The sequence below is a fragment of the Marmota marmota genome, unplaced genomic scaffold (assembly GCF_001458135.2).
Source record: "Marmota marmota marmota unplaced genomic scaffold, marMar, whole genome shotgun sequence".
NCBI lineage: Eukaryota > Metazoa > Chordata > Mammalia > Rodentia > Sciuridae > Marmota > Marmota marmota.
Window position 1 is genome coordinate 2,677,372 of NW_025999896.1, and position 19,567 is coordinate 2,696,938.

At 41.6% G+C, this 19,567-nt stretch overlaps 1 protein-coding gene across 1 annotated transcript in view; it reads left to right on the forward strand.

Annotated features, from left to right (window-relative positions):
• Usp43 (ubiquitin specific peptidase 43) overlaps positions 1 to 19,567 on the forward strand; it is a 74,501-nt gene that overhangs the window by 32,365 nt on the left and 22,569 nt on the right. Inside the window, exons 5-11 of the mRNA XM_048797934.1 lie at positions 1,681 to 1,816; positions 3,352 to 3,487; positions 6,159 to 6,270; positions 13,194 to 13,297; positions 16,686 to 16,763; positions 17,498 to 17,624; positions 17,716 to 18,064. Coding sequence (XP_048653891.1) covers positions 1,681 to 1,816; positions 3,352 to 3,487; positions 6,159 to 6,270; positions 13,194 to 13,297; positions 16,686 to 16,763; positions 17,498 to 17,624; positions 17,716 to 18,064 — 1,042 coding nt within the window. The remainder of the gene's footprint in view (positions 1 to 1,680; positions 1,817 to 3,351; positions 3,488 to 6,158; positions 6,271 to 13,193; positions 13,298 to 16,685; positions 16,764 to 17,497; positions 17,625 to 17,715; positions 18,065 to 19,567) is intronic.

Below are 19,567 nucleotides of genomic sequence, written 5' to 3' on the forward strand. Positions count from 1 at the left end.
CTCACTGGATGTACCCTTTTATATTTTGCCTTTCACCATAAAAGGATAATACTCTGCAGTCTTCATAATTATAATGGAAACATAATATTCTTTTTTTATTGCTGTGAATATTTTGTTAAGCCATTTCTTGAATGTTGGACATTCAGGTTTTTTTTTCCATATTGGAGCTACTCTCTTATAGTAAACACTGATGGGTTTTCCATCTTTTTCTGGCTAATGTTGCAAGAAGGCAAAATCTCAAGAAGTCAAGATTCTAAACACTACCCTGCTATATACCAGCCTAGTCCAGGGTTTTATGTGGTCTTTATAAGTTTTAAAAACATGTCAAATATGGCTAACAGTTTCTGGAGACTTCTGTCTTTTGCAAAATTGATCACTCTCTTGAGTGTGGAGCTGGTCCTTCTCAGTGGTCTGTGAAGGTCCATTGACTTTTTTTTTTTTTTTTTTGACTCTTAAAGCTTTATTGCTTCTTTTGAATTCATAACTTTTTGTTTTGTGATTTAGGACATATATATTTTATTTATTGCTTTTAATATTTATTATTAAAATGTCAGTATGCATCATTAACAAAGGCTAATGTTACAAAGATCTTGGTATTTTAATTACCTTTATACTTATTTTTTTTTAAGTGCTTCTTGTTTGTTTGTTTTTGTTTTCGAACTGGGGATTGAACCCAGGAAACTTTACCACTGAGCTACATCCTTGTCCCGTTTTTACTTTTATATTTATTTATTTATTGGTATTGGGATGTAAATCTAGGATGCTTAACCACTGAATCACATTCCCAGCCCTTTTTTATATTTTATTTAGAGACAGGGTCTCGCTGAGTTACTTAGGGCCTTTCTAAGTTGATGAGGCTGGCTTTGAACTCGTGATTCTCCTACCTCAGCCTCCTGAGCCTCTGGGATTATAGGCGTGCACCACTGTGCCTGGCTTACCCTTATACCTTTTTGATTTAGATAACTATAGATAGATGTTATTTTTTGTATCATAATACCTCCTCCCTTCTCTTCCACTTGTAGCAAAAGTAGTATTCGTTATGTTTTCCATTTTCTTTGATTTATCCTTTCTTCTTACAACTCATTTTCCTTCTGATTCAGTTTTTTCCCCTAAATATTGAAATGTATCTTTTACAAGAGAATTTCCCATCAAATGTGCCTTGAATGGATTATATGAGTTATAAATGCTAAGTTATTGATTATTTCAGTCTTGGGGCAGCAGAGTTAGGTCTGGGGCAGCTAGGACCCTCAAGGTAGTCACCCTTTTCCAATACCAAATCATCTCCTGTGTTTACCTGTTTTCCATAAACATATTTTTCACATGTGGCATAATGTAAAAAAGGTTAGTAAAGCTACTTGGAAATTCTCTCATTGAACTTCTGTGAGTGGTAAATACTCACTTTTTATCCAAAGGGTCTTTATTTAATACTAATTCTTCAATGATAGTTTAGCCGGGTATAAAACTTTAGATTTTCAAAGGTTTTTTTGGGGGGCATGGATTGTGGTTGAGATGTCTGTGGTCAATCTGATTGTTATATCTACTAATTTTTATTACTTAAAATGTGTAGGCACTTGAAAGGAAAGGGTAAAAGGAGTTTTAAGACTCTCTTGTCACTTCAGTTTCTTATCTGTTAGGTTCTCTTAGAGAAATCAAAAGGAAAAATGATCCTTCTCATTTCAGGTGATCTTGGTTGAACTGTATCCCAATGGATTCCAGCGGTCTTTCTTTGATGAAGAGGACTTGAATACCATTGCAGAGGGAGATAATGTGTATGCCTTCCAAGTCCCTCCGTCACCTGGCCAAGGGACTCTCTCAGGTATAATAGTGCTTTCAATAATTTTATTTGGATATAATGAGTTATGGGTTTGAGAGGTCCTCTTTGAGTGCTGAGTCACAAAACATTGAGTTTTAGTGTTTAAAGTGTCAGGTTTATTTTTCCTGCAATTTAGTGGGCAGAAGGTTGATATTAGAAATTATTCAGCTAATAGTGGGGTTCTCAGAACCTTAGTGAATATTAGAATCACCCAGAGGGCTTCTTAAAACAGATTTCTGGGCTCTGTCTTCAGAGTTTCTGATTCTGTAGGCCTTGAGTGGGGATGGGGCTGAGAATTCACATATCTAACAAGTTCCCAGGAGATTTGGATGCTCCTGATTCAGGGACAGTAGTTTGAGAAGCACTATTTCCTGTAGGTACTGATATGATCTTCATTTCTGGGACTCTTATGATTCAAGGTGTGTGCTTGAAGTAAAATTTCTACAAATTTGTGCAGTAGATGGCCAAAGAAGTTAGTAAATGTCTTTTTTGTTAATCCTTCCACTTCCTGATGCGTAGTTTCCTAAATCTTAAACTGACACAGTCAATCTCTAATAGTCTCTGTTTTGACCCAATTAGCCAGTCTAGAAGGCTCCTATTTCTTCTTTAAAGGACTTTGTGCCAGTATTATAGTATAGTAACTGTCCTCACTTTATCCATGGCTTTCTTATCTGTAGTTTCAGTTACGCATGTTCAAATGTGGTCTGAAGATATTCAATGGAAAATTCCAGAAATAACAATTCATAAATTTTAAAATGATTACATATTTTATTGGTACATTATGTTTACACATAATAGTGGGATACATTGTGACATATCATAACTTTTTTGGTGGTGCTAGGGATCAAACCCAGGGCCTCATACATGCTAGACAGTGCTCTTTCACTGAGATATAGCCCAAACCCATAATTTTTCTGTTATTTTTTTTGTTGTTAATCCCTTTCGGTGCCTAATTTATAAATTAAGCTTTATTATGGCATAAATGTATAAGAAAAAAACACAATAGCTTTTAAGGGTTTGTTAGTATCTGGGGTTTCAGGCGTCTGTGGAACACCTTGGGATGTGTCTCCTTTTGATAAGGGGTGACTGCCATACCCCCTATGAATCCTGTGCTCTGGCTCCAATCCTCAGCCAACTATGGCTACAGGCTGGGAGAACTGGATGCTTGATGTTCTCTGAATCCACAGGGACACTCTGAGCTTTGGAATCTGAAACATGGAGAATAGTTGAATCCTTCTTCTTCCTCCATAAATAAGCCTTTTACCGTCTTGGTCTGGGGGCTCTCTGATCAAGGCATAAAAGCAACTTTTGGAGTCCACTAAACCTCTGCCTTGATTTTAAAATTATTGGTCAAATACAACTCCAAATTCATGCGTATGATCTTTGTGTAGCAGATGCTTGATAGCACAGGTACCATGAACCTTATTGTCTCCTGCTTGATAACTCTGATGTCCTTCCGCTGGTGGAGAATAGATGCTCAGAAAGGAAGAGGGCTAGAGAAGCCAAGGATCTTCTTTAACACCCTTTGTCTCCTCCAGCTCATCCATCGGGTCTGTTGGGGTCTCCACGCTTGGCAGCCCGAGAGGGTCAGCGATTCTCCCTGCCTCTCCACAGTGAGAACAAGGTGCTAATCCTTTTCTGTAACCTGGTGGGGTCAGGGCAACAGGCTAGCAGGTATGTTTCACTTCAACCTTTTTTTTTTTCCTACCTCATGTCTGGGATTTGTGGACCTGTACTTGGGATTCTGTCTAGAATAATTTTAACTTGATAAAATTAAATATCCACTCCCAAGGTTAATAAACCAGGAGAAGGGAGTAAGGGATTTTTCCGAACAAGAGAATTAGAAATAATTGCTTTAAGCAGATGGCTAACATCATCCTCAATTAAACATCAGAGTTTTCTTGCTAATTGCAAGAACAATTATTCCTGCCCTCACCAACTATTATTTTATATTGTGTTGTAAGGGTTGGCAGTGCGGTCAGCTGAGCTCAAAAGAAATTGGCTCTAAGAAAAGAGGAAAGAGTGTTTACTCAGAGGCAGGACATTTGTCTGGCATGTGCATGGCCCTGGGGATTCAATTCCCAGTACTGCAAAAAGCAGGTGTTGTGGTACACACCTGTAGTCCCAGCTACTTGGAAGGCTGAGGTGGGAGGATTATGAGTTCAAGGCCACCTTGGACAGTTAGCAAGATTCCATCTCAAAGAGTAAAACCAAACAGATAAATAAATAAATGAAAGAGGAAATGAAATTGCCACTATTTGTATATTATAGGGTAGTCTGTCCAGAAAATCAAGAAACGGAAAGTGATTAGAATGGATGGAAACATTCAGGAAAGCAATCGTTTGGTTACCTTACAAATAAATAAAACCAGATAGCTTTCTTATTAGGTCTAAATAGTGTTCACAAAGAAATGATAAATGTTTTGAGGTAATGGATATTCTGATTACCCTGATTTGATCATTCCATGTTGTATACATATATTAAAACAACCCTATAAATCTGTGTAATTATTTGTCAACTAAAAATAGAATAAAACTTAAAAAATAAAAACAAAGTGTTGAAAGATAGAATCCCAGGCTGGGGATGTAACTCAGTGGTAGAGCACATGCTTAGTAATATACAAAGCCTGGGATTCAATCCCCAGCATTGCCAAAAAAGAAAAAGAGAGAGAGAGATGGAATTCTGAGAAGATGTTTATAGACTGATAAAATGTTTCTAAAGTTTTTCTGGAATAATAAGTTGTTAAGAAAAAAAATACAGAAAATATTAAAAGAGGGAAGAATAAAGAGGAATTATGGTAAAATTTAATTTATTAAAATACTATAATATAGACAAAAATATATACAATTAAATCAATGTACTATAGTCTAAAGTATCTATTATATGATAAAATGGTAACTATTTCACATTTTTAGGGAGTGAATGAATTATTCAGTAAGTATGCTTAGCTAATTGACTTTTTTCCTTTGTTTTATTTTAAATAATCAATTCTTTATTCTTGCCATAACTTTATATAAATAAATCACAGATTGATCAGAGAGGTAATTATAGAAAAGGAAACCATAAACTATCTAAGACAGTGTAGGGGACTATTTATGTCTTTGGGTGGCAGGCGGGGCTACTTAACACGTAAGGCAGGAGGAGGCCATAAAGGAAAAGGTTAATCTTTAAAATATATGTAACATTTTAAACAAAAAACAAATTTAAAAGGTAAAGGACAAATGAGAAAAAAATATTCATGTCCTGTGATAGGGGAAGGATTCTTGTCCATTATGTAAAAACCTAGCTCTGCCCTCTCTGAACTAATGAGATAAATGCACTCTCAGTAAAATGAGACCACAGAGATGAACACGAGTTCACAGAAGAAATACAGGCATTGGTGAAAATATTCAGTGCATTAGTAGGAGAAATTCTGATTGCAATGGCAAAATACTATTGTTAACCTTTCAAATTATTGAGAAATCTTTAGAAATTGAAAATACTCATTCCAGGCAAGAGTCCAGAGAATTGGGAACTTGCCTCACTAGCAAATTGGTATTGCTTTTCTGGAGGGCAGTTTGCGGATAAATAGCTGTGGTCTTCTTGCCTTTGCACTTCCAGAACTTTATTCCAAAGGAACAATCGGTCATCTATAGCCAAAGTATATGTACGAGAATACATGCAGTTCCTGCCATAAGCAAGTAGTATTTAAATAATAATTGGAAGCAACTTGAATGTTTAATAATACAGGGTTAGTTAAATGAACTGATCTTCCATTCAGTGGATGCACACACACATCACCTCATGTTTGTGCTGTGCTTTAGCAAATTTTTGTGCACATTTCTTGCTCCACTGGATCTTCACATGATCAGGGAATAGTGAGTGGTTGGTGATGCCCAGGCAGAGTTAGGACCTGCAACCACAGGCACATCCAGTGTTCTTTTGCCCGACAAGTTCACTGCTGTGAGTTCTGTAGGTTGGAATGTGGAAAATATCTCCAGTAATGAGAGTTTTCCCCAAATACAAAGCTGACAATAGTGTCATCTGGATTTATCTCCACCCTGCTTTCCTCTGGTTCTAATGTTCTGTTCTCTTTCTTCTACTGTGGATTTTACCACTCAGTTGATCATTTGGAGTAGTATGTTTGCATTGCAGTACCTCCCAAGCTTTGCATCTCTGGGCCTCTTATATACACAGACACTCAAGGCCGTGTCTCTTAAGTGATGACACTTTCTGATTGGTGGTTTTGTATTGTACTTGACTCTTAACACTTTACTTACCCATGAGTGGAGCCAACATTCATGATTGTTGGGTATTGTTGGGGACTTTCTTATGCTAAAATAACCTGATTTCCTTGGATTTTCAGATTTGGACCACCTTTCCTGATAAGGGAAGACAGAACTATTTCCTGGCCTCAACTCCAGCAGTGTATTCTCAGTAAGGTTCGCTATCTCATGAGGAGTGAGGCCCCCGCACAGGTCAGTGTGAATTCTCACAGGTCAGTGTGTGTGTGTATGGAAGAGGGTGGAATCCAGGGATGACTCATGAGAGAGAAGAATTTGCTGAGAATAACAGTGCTCATTGCTTTATGAAACAACTTGGGTTTATGTGCAAGAAAGTAACCATTTTATGGCCTATGATGTTTTAATCTTTGCATTATTACCAAACACATTTCATGCATGGAACTTTTTCTTTACTTTTTCCAAACACCATTGGAATAAAGGGGAACATTTACATTATTATTATTCTCAATTTTGTAAATCTATGGTTTTTCCTAGAGGATAGCACATTGTGATAAATTGTAAAATTGATAAGTGCCATAAATTTATATTGTAAGATCAAAAAATTGCAAGGGACTGGGGGTATCTTTTCTGTGGAAAGTTACAATTGAGGATGATGTCCACATGTGAAAAATCTAGATATTAAAATAAATTCCAGCTTTTGAGAAACTGAGAGTAAGGACTCAAGGGGAAACACCTTTATGCCTTGTTCAGTTATTCTCAGATTGGCAGTTCCCAAATTTAAAAAAATCATGGATATTTGGCATTTATAAAGTCTTTAGTTTTCAGTTTCTATGATATCAGATACCCTTTCAATGGCTACCTGGCGCAGAAGATATTGAAATTTTTAGAGACAGGTCAGTAGCATCAGAATCTTGTTTCTTCCCAACTATCCTCTTTGAGTCTTTCATTTGGGGGATATACCACTCTGATTTCAGGGATAACTCTCATAATTAGTGTGCCTTCTTCCTTTTTTAGAAAACAAAGACCATACATTTGATTTTAGGGTTTATACCAAATGCAACTTTGTTAAGGACCTTTAGTACATTTGTTCCAACCTTTATCTCTAAAGGATTTTGTTAATGGTACTACAGAGCAGATCTGCCATGGTGCCCAAATTAGAAACTAACTTCCCTACAAGTAGGTCAGAGAATCTAGTAATAGCTTTAGCCATCTCCTAAATTGGTTGCTGCTGCTGGTTGAAAGTGGGTGAAACCACTTTTATGTGAACATTGATCTCAGCTGCCCTGGTTCTTTACCTAGTCCACATGTATACTTTTATTTCTGTATCTTTATAGTCATTTTGATTTTCAGAACTAATCAAACCATCCATGGGGGGACAGCAGAATTCAAATACAGGAAACCTTTAACTTGACCACAGATACTTTCCCATAGATGCATTTGTAAATATGTGGTCAGATGTAATTTTCTGTAGGAAAAATGTGCCCCAAATGGTTGTGAGGTTCCTGGACTTTTTTTTTTTTGGTACTGGGGATTGAACTCAGAGGCACTCAACCACTGAGCCACATCCCCAGCCCTATTTTGTATTTTATTTAGAGACAGGGTTTCACTGAGTTGCTTAGCGCCTGGCTTTTGCTGAGGCTGGCTTTGAACTCGTGATCCTCCTGTCTCAGCCTTCTGAGCCACTGGGATTACAGGCATGCGCCACTGCACTGGCTCATTCTTTTAATACTATATTAAATATTGGCGCAATATGGTAATAATTTGAAGAGACTATATTAAAAATTCTCAACAGTGAACTGAAGACATTAAACATTGTGAACATCAGTTGAAGGTTCTAAAAATGAATCTCCCTAGCCAAGAATAGAAGACAATAAAATATTTCTTATGAAAGTGGCCAGTTTGCTGGACAGAATTTATTTGCATGAATTATGAAAAAAAGTTATTATTGCGGAAACATTTTTATGGTCACTTTGTAAAATTGTGCACGTGTGGCCAGCAGTACTCCTTTGTGTGAGGGCAGGATCGGCTGCCTTCATGCAGATGTTGGTGTCTCCTTGATAGATGGTCTTGCCATGCACACAGCGAGGCTCAGTTGGGGTGGCAGAGAAAAATGTTTTCTTCCCAGATTGAAATTAATGGTCTTCTTAGGAAGTATATCCTCTCATGGCCAACCCTGAATCTATCCCCCCGAAAGTCAGCTGGCTTCTAGCCATTGATTTTTCTTTGTTGAAACCACAGCTCAACTAGAATGTGGTTATAGATTAGGCAAATGTACACACTCCCTGAACTTCACACTCAAGACCTTTGTACTAGTTAGCATTTCATGACTCCAATGAATCTGACTTGTAGAGAGAAAAGGTTTATTTAGCACATAGTTTTGGAGGTTCAAGGACACGGGTACTGACTGCCTCAGTTCTGGTGAGGACAGCAGATGGCACACATCATGGTGGAAGTGTATGCAGGTGCAAAATCATCATATGTCCAAGTGGAGCAAAGAAAGAATGGGCAAAGGTCCCACAGTCCCTACCAAGATATGCCCCAGTGACCCAATGACCTCTCACAAGGCTTCACCTTTCAAAGGTTCTATTAGCTCCTAATAGTGCCACCCTATGGACCATACCTTCAATGACAACGGTCCCTTGAATAATTACATTAAACAAATGATATCCAAATCATAGCAACCCTCCATAGCTAGGTTTTGGTTCACCTTCTGTCCCCCATGTCATTGCTCCCTGTACATATAAGCTGCCACAGCCAAAGGAATCCACTCAATTCTTTGAATCTGTTTTGGATCATTCTGTTTGCCCAAGTGCTTACTGGTCATCTTTTCTGAAATTTTTTTTTCTTTTTTTTGGTACTAAAGAGTGAACCTAAGGATGCTTTACCACTGAGCTACATCTCCAGCCCTTTTAATTTTTTTTTTTTTAATTTTTAAAATTTTGAGACAGGGATCTCCCCAAGTTGCTGAATCCTCTTGAGTAGCTGAGATTACAGGCACTCCTGGATTTTCCTGGAATTTTAATGCTTTTCTCTTCTTCCCTTGTCAAAATTCAACCTACATTTCATCAGTATGTTTATAGATGTCTTCCACCGTGTTCGAAGAAAAAAAAAATTTTTTCCAATTATAGCTGCATCAGTGATAATGTGAAGAACTACATTTCATTTATTTGAGTGAAGATTTCGTTCATTGTGGTAAAATATGAATGACATTTATTATCTTAACTATTCATAAATGTACATTAATTACATTTAGCAATGTTGTGTAACCGTTGCTACTATCTATAACGCCAATTTTTCATCATTCTTAACAGAAACTTTAAACCCATGAAACCAGTTCCCCCTACCTCCCCCATCTACCGTTCTATTTTTTTTTAACTATGAATTTGCCTATTCTGGATACGCCATATAATTAAGAATTATGATATTTCTCCTTTTGTATCTGGCATATTTCACTGAACATGATGTATTCAAGGTTCATCCATGTTGTAGCATATGCCAGAATCCCCCCTCATCCCCACCCCACCCCCTTCTCCTCTTCCTTTTGCAGTGCTGGGGAGAAATGCAGGGCCTGAGGCATGCTAGGAAAATGCTCTACCACTGAATTACACCCTCAGCCCTAGAAGTAGTTCAGGCTGAAGGTGTTAATTAAGGAGTCAGTTGCTAACATGCAGGTAGTAGATTGATTGACGGATTTCTTTCTTTACTTATTTGTATTTTTGTGGTGCTGGGAATTAACTCCAGAGCCAGCTTAGCATACACTTACCACTGAACTACATCACAGCCCGTTCCTTTATTCTTAAGGCTGAGATCCCATTGTGTGTATGTACCACATTTTGTTTATTTGTCCCTCAGTTGATGGACACTTGGGTTGTTTCCATCTTTTGTCTGTCTTGAATAATGTTGCTGGAAACATTGGGGTACAAATATCTGTTGGAGTCCCTGCTTACAGTTCTCTTGGATGTGGACCTAGGGGTAGAAGTGATTGGTGATATGGAAGTTCCATGTTATCAGAAACTGCCATACCGTTTTCCACAGCAACTGCACCATTTTACATTTCCACCAGCAATGCACAAGGGTTCAGAGTTTTTTTTTTTTTTTTTACACATGATGTAATTCACTATTGTAGTGAATTTTCTTTCTTTTTTTTTTATTTTTTAAAAAATAAATGACAGCAGAATGCATTATAATGCTATTACACATATAGAGCACAATTTTTCATATCTTTGGTGGACTAAAAGTATATTCACACCAATTCGTGTCTTCATACATGTACTCTGGATAATGATGTCCATCACATTCCACCATCCTTGCTAACCCCTGCCCCCTCCCTACCTTATATGTATCCCTTTAATTTCTTTTTTTTTAAATTTTTTTTTTAGTTGAAGATGGACACAATACCTTTATTTTATTTATTTATTTATTTTTATGTGGTATGGGCAGATTGAACCCAGTGTCTCACATATGCTAGGGAAGTGCTCTACCACTGAGCTACAGCCCCAGTCCTAATTTTTTTTTTAATATTTATTTTTTAGTTTTAGGTGGACCCAATATATTTATTTTACATTTATGTGGTGCTGAGGATCGAACCCAGTGCTCTACCACTGAGCCACAACCCAAGCCCCTCCACTGAATTTTTTAAAAAATATTTACTTTTTAGTTATAGCTGGACACAATACCTTTGTTTTAATTATTTATTTTTATGTGGTGCTGAGGTTCGAACCCAGGGCCTCGCACATGCTAGGCGAGCACTCTACCGCTGAGCCCCAACCCCAGCCCCTCCACTGAATTTTTAAGAGGCACCTTTCATCAAAACAGATCACTGACTGTAGGATTCACTTCAATTTCAATTTTACTATGGTAAAATGTGTATTTTAGATAAAAACTAAGATGAGAGTCTCTTTGAAATATATAAACATTTCTTTTGCATGTGGTATGTAAAATATGTATTAACTTGTTTCTAAATAATTGTTTCATTGGTGGTGATGGTAATTACTGAATAAAATAGGTTAAATTACTTACTGACTTGTATAAGTATCTTCTCCAGTTAAACACTGGTTATTTAAATACACTGCATTCATATCTGGAGGAAGATTTCATATATTAAACAGGTTACTGTGTTAAAAGAATATAAATCTTTTAAAAAATGATTGCTTAATATATGAAAACTTTGTATCTCTGTATTTTTTTTTCCTTGTACCAGGGATTGAACTCAGGGATGCTTAACCACTGAGCCACATCCCCAGCCCTTTTTTTTTTTTTGTATTTTATTAGAGATAGGATCTCACTTAGGGCTTCGTTAAGTTGCTGAGGCTGGCTTTAAATCTACAATCCTCCTACTTCAACCTTCTGGCTGGAATTACAGGCATACACTACCACGCCCAGCTAGCTCTTGAGTTTTAAGTACTAAGTTTTTGTTTGTTTGATTTTCTTGTACTAGGGATTGAACCCAGGGGAACTTTATTGCTGAGCTACACACCCAGTCCTTTGGGAGCAATATGAAGGCCCCCCGCCCCCACCCCTTCAAAACCTGTTTCTTGCCATCAGGTCAGAAAGGTTTCAGGCATTTTGCTCAGATTAACGGGCATGAGAAGGAATAGGAAAAGGAGACACTCTCAAAGGAGGAGGGCGTGGGTCCTCTCAGAGAGAAAATGGACAGCACACCTCTCCTGCCCCCCAGTTTAGTTGGAAATTGGTCCCAGGGAAGTTTCCAGACAGTTCCTTGCAGGTCCATCTCTTGACTTTTTAAATTTTTTTTTTTTTTTCAGTTTTCCATGGACACAGCATCTTTATTTTTATGTGGTGCTGAGGATCGAACCCAGCGCCCCATGCATGCCAGGCAAGCGTGTTACTGCTTGAGCCACATCCCCAGCCCCATCTCTTGACTTTTGACTGAGTTTATGATGATAAACTTTCAAGTCCCCAGAGCCAGGTCTATTCTAGGTCACTTTGGCCCACATCGACCAGTTCTAATTAGAACATCTTATAGATTTTATGGCTAGGGGGAATTATCCTTATCTACCTGAGTAGATAAGGATCAGGTCTGTGTAAAGTTCACAAGAGTCCCACCTTCATGGTAACTTAACTTGTGTTCCACTGATCAGTGTTATTTGGGGCCTGCATTTCTCCTGCAGATAACAGGCAGCTTGCTGAGGAATGTAACATATCCTGTCGACTGAAGCCAGGCAGGGCTGCAGGTAAATTGCTTTTTAGAAGTGAAAGCATGTGGGGGGGTCAGTGCAGTGGGCTCCGTTTATAGAATTATTCCCTTAGCTTCATATTCCCACCACTCTCATCTGTCTCCTCCCTGCCAGCCAGAGGATCACAAGTTCAAGGCCAGTCTGGGCAATTTAAATACTGGTTATTAAAGGAATGTTCAAAACACATTGAAGAATGCCTGGTGTGGGGGCTCATGCCTGTAATTTCAGTGACTCCGAGGCTGAGAGAAGATGTTGAGAAAGCCAGTCTGGGCAACGTAGCAAGACCCTGTCTCAAAATAAAAAGGGCTGGGGATGTAGCTCAGGGGTAGAGCATCCCAGGTTCAATTCCTAGTATTACAACAAACAAACAAACAAACAGAAACTATAGAAAAAAGTGATGGACATGTTTTGAGTCATTTCTGTGCAGCTTGAGTCTAATATAAATCCATATATTGCCAAATGCCATAATTTCACTCTTCTTTATGAATGGGTAATATTCCATTGTGTGTATGTACCACACTTTCTTTATCCATTCATTTATTGAAGGGCATCTGGGTAGGTTCTATAGTTGAACTACTGTGAATTGGGCTGCTATAAACATTAAATTGGCTGTGTCAATGTAGTATGCTAATTTTAAGTCATTTAGATATAAACTGAGGTGTGGGATAGCTGGGTCAAATGATGGTTCCATTCCAAGTTTTCTGAGGAATCTCTGTACTGCTTTCCATAATGGTTGTTCCAATTTGCAGTCCCACCAGCAACGTATGAATGTACCTTTTTCTCCACATCCTCGACAACATTTATTGTTGCTTGTATTCTTGATAATTGCCATTCTGACTGGAGTGAAATCTTACAGTGGCTTTGATTTGCATTTCTCTAATTGCTAGAGATGTTGAACATTTTTTTCATGCAACACAAGGACCATTTGATGACCCCTCTCCTCTCCTTTTGTCTCAACAGAACCTGGGGTCTCTGTTCTCCATCCGGGTTGTGGGACTTTCTCTGGCCTGTAGTTACTTATCCCCACAGGACAGTCGGCCGCTCTGTCACTGGGCAGTTGACAGGTAAGGAAGCTGAAGGTTTGGTAAGAAAACAAATGTTTTAATAAAAGAATTGGTAAGAAAACAAATGCATTCATAAAATTGCTCCCAATACTAGCTGTTCTTGATCTCTTCCCTCTTCATCCTCAGCCTCGTTGGGTCCTTAGAGAATTTCTGCTCTTTGACCCCTTATGGCCAGAGAAATACTGTTATGGCCACTTCAAAGGTGAGGGGATACTGAACTTTTCAGAGATTAGTTAACTTGCTTACATTCACACATCTAGTTAACAGGCAAGCCCAAGTTGGAATCCAGATTGGTCTAACTAAAATGCCCACATTTATTCAAAGAGGTCACACTACTGAATCCCAACTATTGTGTCTCCCTAGAGTGGGTGAAAGGCTGCCTCCCAAACATTGGCCCGAAACTCTGAAAAGCTGTGAAATGGGGCAGAGGACAAAGCCAGCGTGGCCGTGTCTGCCATGCCTCTGACTTCCTGATTCTCCCCATGTCCCCCTCTACAGCCCGTCACCATGCGTAGCCTTGGCAGGGCTGTCCACAAGGGCCAGTGCATTACCTAAGGGGTGATTTTGCTCTGTGTGTTGGTCACCCCATTTTTGCTCATTTTCGTATAAACCCTAAGGATTTCCTGATGTGGACAGGTATTCAGGTGTGCTCTTTCCTAGGGCATCTCAAACTCCCTAAGATGAAAGACCAGTTGGTTGGATGGTTTCCAAACCATTCCAGAATACTACTTTGATCAAAAATAACAAAGAAATGTAATTTGGGTACAAGTTCTATTATTTAAAAAAAATTATCTCCCTTTACTAGAAGTAGGTTGGGGCAATCTGGAAGGTTTGGGGACCTAGACCCCATCCACATCCCTGGGCTGGTGGGTGCTCTAGAGAGATAGGGAAGCAGGATACATGTCCGTCGGGGGCCCGTTTGGGCAGCACTGGGCAGAAGGCTCTCTTCCTGGTGCTCAGTGTTAGAGATGAGAACTATGTTCCTTAAAATCCGTTCAGCAGGCCAGCGCCAGCCTACAGGCTTGTTGTCCCAGGTCCGTGATAAGAGCTTGAGAGGAGACATTGAGAAATGTCTAAGCAGTCGGATAGCGTGATATAAGATACGTTGCATGTAGTAATTTTTTTAAAAAAAGAATGGACCTTGTACCCAAGTTACATTTTTATTATTTTTGATCAAAGTAGTGTTCTGTGTGGTTTGGAAACAAGCCAGCCAACTGGTCTTTTGCAATAGGTAGTTTGAGAGGCCCTAGGATAGAGCCCAGGTGCACACCTGTCCTGGCCCACACCTGCCACTCACCCAATCTCACTGCCATCTGGTTCTACCCCTCTGACCCTAACCTGCCAGCACAGCTCTCCCAAGCACTTGCTGTCTCCATCTCTTGCCCCTTTCCCAGGACCTCCATTCAGCCCATCTTAGCCTGCCTATCCCTGCCTATTCCTTCTGGTTATAGAAATTTCTTCCTTTTAAAAAAATTGTGATGAAATATACATGACATAAAATGCATCATTTTAACCATGTTTTAAGTGTGCTGCTCCGTGGCATTACATTGCCATGTACTGCTACATTGTTATACAGCCATTGACACCATTTCCAGAATTTTTTCATCCTTCCAAACTGAAACTCTGTAGCCATTAAGCTACCCCCAGTTTTCCCTTCTCTTTATCTTCTGGCAACTACCATTCTAGTTTTTTCCCCATGGATTTTATTACTCTAGATACCTCTTATATTTACAATCGTGCAAATATATTTATTCCTTTTGTGTTTGGCTTAGGCTACTTAGTATGATATCTTCAAGGTTCTTTCGCATTGTGGCATGTGTCAGAATTTCCTTCCTTTTCAAGGCTGAATAATATACCATTGAATGAATATACCACATAGACATATCTCCTAGAATTTTTTTTTTTTTGTCTCCTTGAGGTATTCCTCTCCCTTTCTGGGACCTTAAGTATTGTGCCTCCATGTTTTACCTTTGGCTCTCTGCTTTCTCCCTCTGTGTTCCATTCCTGGATGATCCTGCTCCTGGCTCTAATCACCTCTCTGTAGGCTGAAGGCATCAGCCTAGATTCTTCTCTTAGATGCCACACCTGCTTGTTCTACTTCAACGTCTCACAGACACTAAATGTTTGCCAATCTGAACTCTTCTTCTCAACTTCTCACCTGGCTAATGCCCCTTGCCTGCCCTCCAGAGAAGCCAAGTGCTTCTTCTGAGACCCCACATACCTGGTGGGTGCATTGCATTAATCTTTTTGCGCGCTTCCCCCGGTGGACTCTGAGAGCTCCTTCTGGGTAGGGATGTTTATGTACCTACTAGGCTTGGCATAGTGGCTCTGCGTGTGTATCAAATAATGTCTTTTCCCTGTCTGAATCAGGGCTGTAATGAGAGGGGATGAAGCTGTCCGATCAATGATTCTTTCCATGCTAAGAGTAAACATTGTTGCCAGTCATCCCTCTGCCCCTTCTATGGCCCAACGGGTGTAAATCCGTTGGACTTTCAATTTTGTTACCCCAGAATGAAATTACTCCTCAGGGCAGTTTCCCAATTGCAGCCCTCCCTCACGGTAGAAACGGGGAGAGCTCCCCAGTATTATGTCCTCTGAACCAATGAGGACTCACTGCGCCAGGAGAGCTGCTCCCAGCCACACCTTGATCCTGTCTCCACCTGTTCTCAGTCATGCAGGAAGGCGCCGTGACGCTCCCCTAGGACTATTCTGCCCTCGGAAACTTCTATTGAGTCATTTTGGTGACAGTTTAGGATTCATCTGAGTTTCCCTCTTTTGTCTGGCTACAAATTCTCAACAGTCTTTCGGGTGTGGACTTCTCCACCTCTATACTGTCCTCATAGATCTTGGAGCAAAACCTACCCCCCCATCCACTTCTTTCTGATCCCTTCTCTTCTATGTTAAAATGAACCAGCCTTTTCTGGAATAGGCTGAGGCCCAGCAGTTGGGAGGAGCTGTAGGTTGACTCACACTCAGACTTTCTGTACATTGGAGCGAGACTTTTTGAGGTTGGGTCGGGGAGCTCGAGGGTGCCCCTTCTGCATTGCTGTGTAGGAAAGTCAGAAGGTCTCGGGGCTTCATCATATTGCGTATTTGTCTGGAATGTTACTGTGGAACTGCCCTGTGAAGACACTGAGAAGGTGGCTGGGGCTGTGGTGGGACAGTTGATCTGTGCCCTCGTAGTATTCAAAAACCCCTGTGACCCAGACACTCAGGGGAGAACGTTCAGAGGTAGGGTTAGGACTAGGCTAGCAGACTCAGCAACCCCGCCACTGGCTCGCCTCAGTTTGATCAGCTTGAGGTTTCTGCGTTTGGAGGCAGGCTGTGGAGCCCAGTGGAGCTGTGGGAAGACCTCTGTTTTCTGACAGGTTCCTTGTTCCTCCCATAGGGCCTTGCACCTCAGGAAGCCGGGAGGGCCCCCCCACGTCAAGTTGGCCGTGGAGTGGGACAGCTCTGCAAAGGAGTGGTGAGTCAACAGAACCGTTGTCCCCAGAGCTGAGATGGCCTGCCTGAACCCTCACATCTTCCATGGACCCAGTGTCCCCGGTACCACCAGAGGGCCGTGTGCACACATCCTTGTATAAATGGTCGTGATAGAAATGGTCATCATGATGGTGGTGCTAGGAGAAGCACATGCTCAGATAGCCCTCACCTGTGCCAGTCACTGCTGTCAACACTTTATTTAATCTTCATGACCTCCTGTGTGGGGTACTATGAGGCAGTAACTGCTCTATCCCGCATTTCTTGGGTAGAAACTGAGGCACAGAGAGGTTAAGCCATTGCTTAAGGTCATACAGCTTAAGGTCATGACACAGAGCTGGGATTGGAACCCAGGCCGTCTGCCTCCAGTTTAGGCTCTTTATTATCAAACATCAGTCTTACTTTGAAAAAGGACATTTTTTTCAGTCCAAGTATCTATTGATCCTTTACCAGGCATGAGTCATTGGGTTAGGACAAGGAAAACAAAGGGGCATGAGCCCGAGGCTTGGTTCCTTGAGGAGCTGATGGGGGAGACAGACGATTCCTATAAGAGAGGGTGAGCACAAGGTCAGAAGTGTGTAGAGGTCCTGGGAGCCTGTGACCTCACCCAGTGATGCTGTCCACTGGGTTTGCCGTGAGGAGAGACAGACCAGACCAGTCCAGGAGGAGAGAGGGGGGCTGCAGCGCTGAGCACCCCCGGTGTCCCCTCCTTCCGTGCAGCCTGTTTGGGAGCCTCCAGGAGGAGCGGGTGCAGGATGCGGAGAGCGTCTGGAGGCAGCAGCAGACCCACCAGCAGCCCAGCTGTACCCTGGATGAATGTTTTCAGTTCTACACCAAGGAGGAGCAGGTCCCGCCCCGGGGGGCACCCGCTGGCCGGGAAGGGGGCTGGCCGCCTTGCGGTGGCGAAGGCCTCATGCTCCCGGTGGCTTCCTTTCCAGCTGGCCCAGGACGACGCGTGGAAGTGCCCCCATTGCAAAGTCCTCCAGCGGGGCATGGTGAAGCTGAGTCTGTGGACCCTGCCTGATATCCTCATCATCCACCTCAAGAGGTTCTGCCAGGTGGGGGAGAGAAGAAACAAGCTCTCCACGCTGGTGAGGTTCCCGCTCTCTGGACTCAACATGGCTCCCCATGTGGCCCAGAGGAGCACCAGTTCCAAGCCAGTGCCAGGCCCCTGGCCCTCCTGGAAGCAGCCGGCCTGCCTGCCCACCAGCTACCCGCTGGACTTCCTGTACGACTTGTACGCAGTCTGCAACCACCACGGCAGTCTGCAAGGTGGGCATTACACAGGTGAGCCTTGCTATGCCTCTTGCACATGGTGACCATGGCTGTGTGTCTTGGCTGTGGCCTGAGCCTCAAAAGAATCGGCACTCCTTGGATACTGACTGGGCACTCAGCCTGGCTGACTCCTTCCCTCCTGCACACCAGAATGTGTGCAAGAGAGGAGGGTGCCTGGTCCCACCCATCGTGCTGATGTGGAGTTAGATTCATGGTTGAGATGTAAAGTCAGTTACGGCCCAAATTTTCAGGCATGTCAAATGTAGGAGGGTCATTTTTGGAACCCAGAGAATGACGCTTAACCTCATCTGCGATTTAACACAAGAACTCTTATCAGATCTTGTCTCTTTTGATTCTTTGGGAGTCAGTTTCCTTTCTGTTCATCTGGAGAAATTCGGAACAGCAGATGAATTGAAAAACAGAAAAAAATTACCAGGAGACTCTCCCAGTCTTTCACAGTCTTCCCCGGGAAAGCTTTTAGAGAGCATCATGACTCATTACTGTTCTTGCTTATGTCATTCCTCGCTTTTGTCCCTTGAAAATATCTCAGTGACCACAGGAAGCCTGCAGAGAGCTATTGGTAGCAGCAGCAATTGAGTGTCCATTATGTGGGTCTTAGTGGAGGCTGATCTGTATGATCTGAGAGGTTAGGATGTGCTCTCTGCCATGAAGGACAGTATAGATGCCCTTGGGGAGAGAGAAATGAGAATGGAGTAACAGGTCAGGGGGCACAGGAGTGGACAAAGAGGAGGGTTGGAGGCTGGAGCTGGGCTGGTCATACTGAAGGTTAAGGTGGACACCACACTGTTCCTGTATTGCTGTCCAGTACCTTCCCATTCTCCCATAGCTGTTCTGCCCTAGATGAGAGACTTGCCATCCTCATAGCCTGAAGCACCATTCTGTCCAGCTACTTCTCCGGTCTCCCTTCTCAAGGCTAAAAATAGCTCAACAGAAATTCTTGGCCATCCGTCTTTATCTGGGGAGACATCTTTCTTGCTGTATTAACCTCAGATTTTTTTTTTTTTTTTTTAACAGTGAGCCTCATAGATGAATTAGTCCCTGTGCACACATTAGTGATGAAAATAAGGACAACTGGAACTTGGGGCTTGTCGTTTACGAGGCTGCCTGGGCTGGCTTCTTTTGTATAAACTCGTGGGGTGTCTCCAGCATAAATTAAGAACATTGGTGTAAAATCAGGGGGGAATGTAGGAATGGGAAGCGTTGGTATGTGTGTGCCCAGAAAACTGTCTCACTAAATGCAAAATCCAGATCCTTTCCTGGGGTGAGCCTTAAAGGGGAAGAAAATCTGCAATTTTGAGCTGGTGACAAGGGACCCGGTTTCCACAGAGTGTCTCAGGGTCTTTTTGCTTACACCATATGCTACCATTTTCCTGGGGGAAAAAATCTGCTTATACTAAATCCAGGGGGAGAAGATTCCAGAGGAAGAGGGGGCTGGCAAGGAGTGGAAGCAGGGGATTGTCTGCAGCCAGTGCAAACCCAGGTGGGGTCTGGGCC